At 30.3% G+C, this 8,453-nt stretch overlaps 1 protein-coding gene across 2 annotated transcripts; it reads right to left on the reverse strand.

Moving 5' to 3' along the window:
- Positions 1-922: 922 nt before the first annotated feature.
- Positions 923-4,972, reverse strand: LOC125835472 (UDP-arabinose 4-epimerase 1-like). Of its 2 annotated transcripts, XM_049514605.1 has the most exons (11): positions 4,863-4,972; positions 3,945-3,995; positions 3,467-3,591; positions 3,230-3,343; positions 3,034-3,141; positions 2,810-2,901; positions 2,394-2,535; positions 2,138-2,232; positions 1,775-1,904; positions 1,519-1,663; positions 923-1,418 (listed from the first exon to the last, which is right to left on the reverse strand). In XM_049514605.1, the coding sequence occupies exons 3-11, from the start codon at positions 3,587-3,589 to the stop codon at positions 1,201-1,203; spliced, it is 1,167 nt and encodes a 388-aa protein (XP_049370562.1). In that variant the 5' UTR covers positions 3,590-3,591; positions 3,945-3,995; positions 4,863-4,972; the 3' UTR covers positions 923-1,200. The 2 variants fall into 2 exon arrangements, with proteins under 2 accessions (XP_049370562.1, XP_049370563.1); XM_049514606.1 differs by lacking the exon at positions 3,945-3,995 and having other exon boundaries at positions 4,863-4,942.
- Positions 4,973-8,453: the final 3,481 nt, after the last annotated feature.

Consider the following 8,453-nt stretch of genomic DNA (forward strand, 5'->3'; position numbering starts at 1 on the left):
CCATTCTAAATTCTATGTTCGCCAATCCACTGAAGAACCAATTAGATGTACTAGTACTTGCAATTGAAAAAGCAGCCCCGAAAAATGTTCAAGAGAGGAAGTCTAGGGCTGGTTCCGGAAAGGGATCAAAGAGAATGGAGTTCCTTTAAGGCTCATACATAATTAGTTAGAAGCATCTCTTTCTACTGATATTGACTTGATGTGGTGCTCTCTTCTCTCACCTGTAAACCGTAGGAAGTATCCGCAGCAGACATCTTAAAAAAATCTGGTTGGAGTTTGGGTAGTAACAACCAGATACTTTTGGCCTTTTGGCCATTTTTATGTAGAAATGAAGTAGTCTACATTATCTGCAAACTAGTTGAGTTGGTCGTATATACGCGAAACTATCCCATTTCTTTTTTTTTGAGATCTAAGTTAAGAAAATAGCGTTTGATTATATATTGGACTGGTTTTTAAATTTTGAAGATGAGTTTCATGTTCAAATCAATAGTTTTAATCATTTTTTCAAGTGAAATTTTTTTCCACTCACAATTTTAATTTTTCTTTTTCTTTTTCTCAGGTTAAATTCATGTTCAAACATAACTTTAATTTTCTAATATATATATATTTTTTTTATAAAAACTTAATTTTAAATATTATGTTTTGTTAAATATTATATTCTTATATCCAAAAGTTCGCTTCATTTATGTGGCTTGATTTATGATTTTCAGTCGAGATTTTTTCTTTTGGAGTGAAAAACGACTGATTCAATGATATCAGAAACCTAATTATTTAAAAATTGAGATATAAATATTAATCGTTTGATATTAAGGTTAAATTATTGTGAATATAAATTAAGATGGATCAAGAAGATATAAAATGAAGACACACAATTTGATTAGTCATAGAATTTAAAAACAAAACAAAAAATGGCATAGAATCAACTGTGAATATATTCATTTCCCCAGCGGCAATTTTGTTGTCTCTCATGTATACATACACTTTTGTTATCCAATATTGCAATACACTTGGGAATTAAAATGCCTATTGATGAACAAGAATTATTTGTTGGTATACATCTAGCAAACTGTAATAGCTATAAATAACAAAATGAGATTTGGTATCTGATATTGACAAGGCGTTGTGAGAATTGGCAAAAAACCAATCCTGTTTTCCTCGACAACACGTTAAGGTTCTCTGGTTAGCAAAACTGCAATCACTTTAGTTGTAACCATTTCTGTGTACCTTTTGCCATCTCCATGCTATTGCTAAACTCTCCTCCAGTGAATATCTGGCGATCCAGTTCAGTTCACGTCTAATTTTAGAAGGATCACTGTAGACTTCAGCGTAGTCTCCTGGACGTCTACTAAGGTATTCAATCTTTATGTCAACTCCTGTTGCCTTTTTACAAGCTTCCACAAATTGTTTCACTGAACTACCTGTAATATATTTGATCATCAAAATCACTTCTCGTGTAGCGCTAGCTATACAACAAAACATAGTTTATGAGTAGTAAGTAGAAAGTAACCGTGCATGCACCTTTTCCAGTCCCAACATTGTAGATGCCAACTTTGCTAGGTTTAGCATGCTCGAGAGCTTTAACATGAGCGTCAATTAGGTCAGTCACATCGATATAGTCTCTTACACAAGTGCCATCGGGTGTGGTGTAATCTACTCCTCTTATCTTGCAGTCACCATATAAAGATTTTAGTTTTACGTTCCGTTTAGACATAAACAATAATGCTGTGCCTGTTTTTGAAATGCAACATTCAGCAATTCAATTATTAAAGCTTACCTTCAATCCTGGAATTATGCCCCTGGCTGCATCAAAACAAGCACCAGATATCCGACCTTGCTCACGTAATTCTGGGGGTGGAGCTTCTCCTAACCTTCCTTCAGGATCCGAGCCAATCACATTGAAGTACCTGAATAGTATATGGTAGAACATCAGATATATACTAGCACTGACAAATGTACATGTACAAAGAGATGAAATACACTTAGGTTCACCGGCACAGAAAACTCTCAAGGTTACTTATTACTTAGCATTATTATGAAAGGTGCTCGGACATTGCTCATGTTGGTGAACCGAAACCATTCCTAAAGTCATTGCAGCTGACTGTCCCTTTTCAAGATAACGAAAGAGTAAAGCACAAACCTTAAAATCATGACAGCCATATCTGAAGTCTTTGAGAAGTCCAGTATGATATCTTCAGCCATTTTCTTTGCTTTTCCATATGGATTTATTGGGGACTGTTTGTATTCACAGTTAAACAGTAGAATCAATAAACAAAATTCCAAACATGTAAAAATGTCTAATGGAACAAACTCTTGTTCCACTACGACGTAGACTACCAATGAAACATCAATATAACTATGAAGTTCGTAACAAAGTAAATAATAGTGTTACTGACTTGTGGAGTCACTTCCGTAATAGGCATTTTCTCAGGCTCTCCATATGTTGCACAGGTACTTGAATAGATTAGTGTCTTTACACCGTGTGCTGCCATTGCCTTAACTAGAAGCAGAGTATTTGATGTGATGTTATGATAATACCTGCAAAGTATTCAAAGAGTATTACAAGACAGACAAAAAACGGAAATAAAAAACTGCAGTACGTCTCTTACATAGAAATGCGTAAATATAAGAAGAGCTCGAAAACAAGGAATAAGTTGGGGAAAAAAGTTTATTTATGACTTGTGCATTTAGTTGTAAGCTAGGATCAACAATTTTGTTTTAAATCATAAAGTTATCATTCTCAGGTAGCTAGAAGATGCATCGAACTGAAAGACCAATCAACAGAGTTTGAGGTTCATAATTCGAGAAGTACCTAAGTGGTTCTTGAGTACTTTCACCAACATATGCAACAGCTGCAAAATGCATCACAGCATCAAATGCATTTTGTGAAAAGATCTTGTTAACCTAAGGCGTCTGTTAAGGATCAAAAGTCCTGGCGATAATTGAAGCAATATGAAAAACGCTACAGAGAGACTAGAAGTGGAGATAAGTTGTGAAGCTAAAACACGAAAGAAGAAAAGAAATTATCCAGGATACAGCAGCAGCATCTCCCAAATCAGCATAAATAAACTGAAGTCGCCCTGGTTCAGGGAAAAGTTCCTGGAGAACTTTTACCGAGCCCATATTTCCACGGGAAAGATTGTCCTATCAGAAAAAAAAAACCATGGTTAAAACAAACATCCAAAACTTGATTCTCCTGAACGGAGTCTGAAATGTAAAAGGGGGGGCATACCACTATAGTTACACGATACGAATCCTTTAGGAGACGAAGGGAAGCATGAGAACCAATGTAGCCAGCACCTCCAGTCACTAACACATGAGTTACACCTGGTTCGTGCTGGGAGAACTGAAAATAACAAATTTGGATTGCCTATTACCACCAGATTCTTAAAACATATATTGTAAGTTTGGACTGTAAAATAGTTGTTCATAGTGAAGTAAATACTGTAAGACATGATCTAATTATCACCTTGACGGAGGTACTAAAACTCGATGAATTTCTGAATATAAACAAACAAATTGCAGCAATGCCAGCAAGCAAGAGCAGTCTCCTAGAAGTGCTGCTCCGTCTCTTCAACTCCACAAAATCCATCTCTGAAAATTAATATGCAAGTATCTTTAGTTATTGATGTTTTAATTCATTTTTCCCCATGTACATTTAAGTTCTTCGGCATTATTTCACCGCGTGACAATTCAAAGATACTCAGAAATTCTAGCTGATCGAAACTTAATTAAGACTCTTATAATAGCATTATCGTGCTGCTACCGGAATTTTTTAGTCCAAACACCAAATAAATTCCTTCCTGAGAATCCATAAGCTATTGAACGCCACAGAATTCCAGCCATCTAAACATCCCATACATAATCCTAACTACTAAAAAATGATCATCAACCTCATGAACAAGATTTACATAAATAAAGTATTCAGTTGCACCGGAAGGGCATACCTCAAGGGGCACCAATCTCCCCTGGCAATGATCTATCTGCGCGAAACCGACCTATGGATAGAAAGAAAGATGCAAGAAAGGAAAAGTCAATAGGTGATGAGCTAAGAGGGGCAAAGCGGTTCATTCGAACCCTCTTCTCTAGAAAATTACACCAGTCAAAATTATATTTTACGTATATATAGTAGACATTGAATCCCTTGGCTTTTCTTCTATATATTCTGACACCATGTAGTGAAAATCTTGACTCCGCCACAAAAAGTCAACATACTTTTATTGCCAAATTAGGATCAACTATGATACAATTAAAGTTAGTATTTGTTTTCCTTTTCCAAAAGGGAGATATCCAATCAACAACATATCCAATAAAATCCCACTAAGTGGAGTTTGAGAAAGATAGAGTGTACGTAGACCTTATCACTACCTCGTGGAGGTAGAGAAGTTGTTTCCGAAAGACCCTCGACTCAACAGAGATATATAATCCAAATATTCAATTCAAGCATAGTACTTCATAAAAGCACCTAACTCCAACCTAAAAAACTATCATATATTATCTAAAAATACAAAAGAGTTTGCACTCTGGAAAAGATCATGATGCAGAACATGAACATAACATAAAAATACAACCTTTTTAATTCATCAGAAATTGATTTGAACAACACAAAACAATGCACATATTTCCATAACAAAGAAACAAAGCTTTTACCAACAGATTAATTAAATAAAATCCAGAAACATCAAAAAAAAAAAAAAAAAAAAAAAACACAATACTTCTGCAATAAGAACCAAGAATTCACCAAACAAGTTAAATTAAAATTAAAAAATCATCACCAAAAATTTGTAACCATGTATAAATCACATGCAAAATCTAATCAAGATAATCAACACAAAAAAAGAAGAAATAAAATTAAGGTAATTTACCTGAAAGCAAAGAGGAAAAGGAAGAGAATTTGTCCTTGAGCCAAAACTGCTGCAATGTTATGTTATATGTAATTAAAATTATTATTAATGTTATAAAAGCGAAGGAAAGAAATTTAGTGCATATAAAGACAAAGAAGAAGAAGTCAAATAAATTTAAATCTAGATAATCTGAAAATATATTGCAGTGGAAGAAAAGTGGACCATGTTCTTCACACTAATTAAGCAGCCACAAAACTATTTAATAAATAATTAAATTGTGTTACACTTCACCTAATTAAAACTGCCATTAGTCATTTTTTTACCATTAATTGATGATTCTCCTTTTTCTTCTGCTAATAACTCTGTGAAAATTGTCCTGGTCTATAGGGGACTCTATCTATGTGTGAGAGAGGGAAAATGTCATTTTCTTATTTGTTGGACTTTTCCTTGTATACATTTTATCATTATCATCTCATGGTATCCTTTTAATAATAGGATTCTATGCTTACCAATCAAAATAATAATCTATAAATATTTTTTTTATGTATATATAGGGGTTGTTTTATGTTTGATAGCTAATTTGTGTGTGAGTTATGTAGGTATTAGATTTTGCATATGTAATGACATATTTGCTAGTTAGTTAGGAAATAAATTATTCAGGTATAATATTAATACAATATTTAGTTTGTGTTATGATCCCTCTGTTTTTAGGTAAGATAGAAGGTAGAATAACAAATACATAAATATAATTAATATCTGCAAAACTAAATAATATTTCTTTCGTCTTATTCTATGTGGTACATTTTGACTTGACATAATGCTTAAGAAAAAATGAAAGACTTTTGAAATTTATGATCTAAAACAATTCTTAGATATTTGTGTAACGGTAAATTATTTCATTAAGAATTTAAGAGTAAAAGGATAATTTTAAAGCCAAATTATTTTTAATTATAGTGTACATTCTTTTTTAGATAGACGAAAAGAGTGTCACATAAAATGAGACGGAGAGAATACGTATAGATTACCTCATACTAAATGAATCCTTAATATATAACTAGACATTTTCTTCATTTAAATTTTGTCTTATTTTTAACTTGACACAAAGTTTAAGAAAGTAAATAAGATTTTTGAATCATGTGGTCATAAGTTAAAAATATGTCAAATATATCAAAAATGTCTTTTAGAAGCTAAGCCATTACTAGAGAAAGCAATGTCATCCACACAGAAGAAGGACAATACCTGATTGTTGTCTTAAATATGTCACGAGATGAAAAGTTAGAATTAAAGAGTTGCTAAAAAAAAATATTCTTTTCTAAAGACCAAAAAAAAAAAATACAACAAATAAATTAAAATGGTAAAAATATATATGAGAGGTTGAAATTATTTTTGGCAAGCGGCCAAATGTGTAATTTCTATATTATAATAAAGTACTCAAAATTCCAGACTCTCAATTTCAACACAAATTCATATATATGGAAATGTCGTAGGAGAAGTAGTAGGTAGATTCAAAAGGATAAAATTGAGCAAATTTTTGTAGAGAGAGAGGGAACACCATGTTTAAAATAAGTTTAATCTTTTTTGGAAAATTTGTGCTTTTAGTCTATCAAATATAGATAAATTTTGATTCAGCATTGTGATATTTTACTAAACATATAATTTCTCTTATCTCATTTTAAGAATTGTTTTAGTTCACTTTACGTTCATTAAGAAAATAAATAAATACAATATATAATTTACCAAACACATACTTTATTTATCTTTTTAAGAAGGATTGAACAAGTACACATTTTAATTGATTAACAATTAGATGTGCTTAATAATATACACTACATCAAAAATGATCTTTAGCAACAATTAATTTATATATATATATATATATATATATTACTATTTTTTAATTAAAGACAATTAATACTTTTATAAATGTCTCTAAAATCTATAACGACATTGGATCAAATGATAACTAACATGCTAAGGTTTTAATAATTTTTGTTAATTATATATTTATTATTGCTAAGAACTCTCATTTTAATTAGTGAATTTTGTAACTTATTCAAACAAAATACTCTCTTAAAATTCAAATATTCGAGTAGGCTGTCAAAGTTGACTATTCATATTTAGAAATTTTGATTAATAATTTGTTGATGGAAACAAATATTCTTAATCAGTTGATATGACTTATAACCTCTCTCTTCTTGGAGGGTTATGCTAATATTCTGTACTATCAAGTTGGTATAATTGTGTAAAATAAAGAAAAGAAAATTTGACATGTAAACCATTTCAATTTTCAACTTTTTATTATATTAAATTAAATTAAATATGACAGAAACTGATGAACTATCAACAAATGAAGTTTATAAATTTGAATTTTGAGTTATTTTTAAATTATTGAGTTCTACACTAATTAATTTACATATATTGAATGAATTTTTTATTATAAACTTAAAGTTTGAACCAAAATTAATGTGTATCAACACATTGACTCCACCCTCGATTGCTAAGGGAAAAAACTATTTATAAGGACCTAATAATTTGTTATGTCTATAAACTGCATAGATCCCCCGATAAATTAAATATCCTCCACTTGTCAATTTATGTGATTTTTTAGTCGGCTTCAAAAAGAAAGATATTTTTTTATTTATATATTTAATACTTATAATTTAACTTAAAATTTTTAATTTTTATTCTTAATAAAATAACTTATAGCAATAAAGATTTCTATGACTTATTTTATATCACAAGTTTTAAAAAAAAAAAAAACTTTCTAGAAAGTATGATACAAATGGATGAACTGTCAACATATTATTTATAGAAAATTTGTTTTAATGGTCAACACTTGTCAATAAATTAAAAGAGATACTACAATGAGTGAAAATGATATTATAGGGAGATAATTTGTTTTATTAATAAACTATATATATGGCCCAACCTAACCTAAAATAAGTAGTACAATAGTAATTTTCTTCCACTTGGAAGCATTTTCTCTTATAGATAAAAATTAAAGATTTGATTGCTTCTAATTCATCTTAGCTGTATGTCACTTGTATCATACATAAAAAAGAAAAAAATCGAGAACATGAAGAAACGTGCAATCTTGACCAATAAGCATCATGCATGATAGTTTCTCTTAAAACTACTCCCACAGTTGAAATTGGGCGCGAAGTTTAAGAAATATAGAAAAATGATGTAATATTTTAAAAGAATATATTTTTATGAATTTTTTGTTAATTAAGTGGGAGTTAACATGAATAAAATATTCATAGCGTCACTAAATATTTGTTAATTAAAAAATATCATTTTTTTTTAAAACTGACTAGAAAAAAAAATATCATATAAATTAAGATAGGAGAAAGTAATATTTAGTTATTAGTGTTGGTCAAGTGAACCATTTCTAAGAATTTTAATGTGAAAAAAAATACTATTGATGATAATTTTGTCTTGTTGCACTGTGGGAACCTTTGAGTCAACACAACTTGAGATCAAAAGTTTAAAGCTATCTGGGAATTAGAAAATTGATATTTGATATTGTGTGTGGATTTCTATAAAGTACTTTAAAGTAAGCTACCTTAAAGATCAAAATACCAAGCAAAGGGTAAAAAAAACAAAAACAAT

The sequence above is a fragment of the Solanum verrucosum genome, unplaced genomic scaffold, assembly GCF_900185275.1.
Source record: "Solanum verrucosum unplaced genomic scaffold, falcon-dt-bn FXZP01000040.1, whole genome shotgun sequence".
Lineage (NCBI taxonomy): Eukaryota > Viridiplantae > Streptophyta > Magnoliopsida > Solanales > Solanaceae > Solanum > Solanum verrucosum.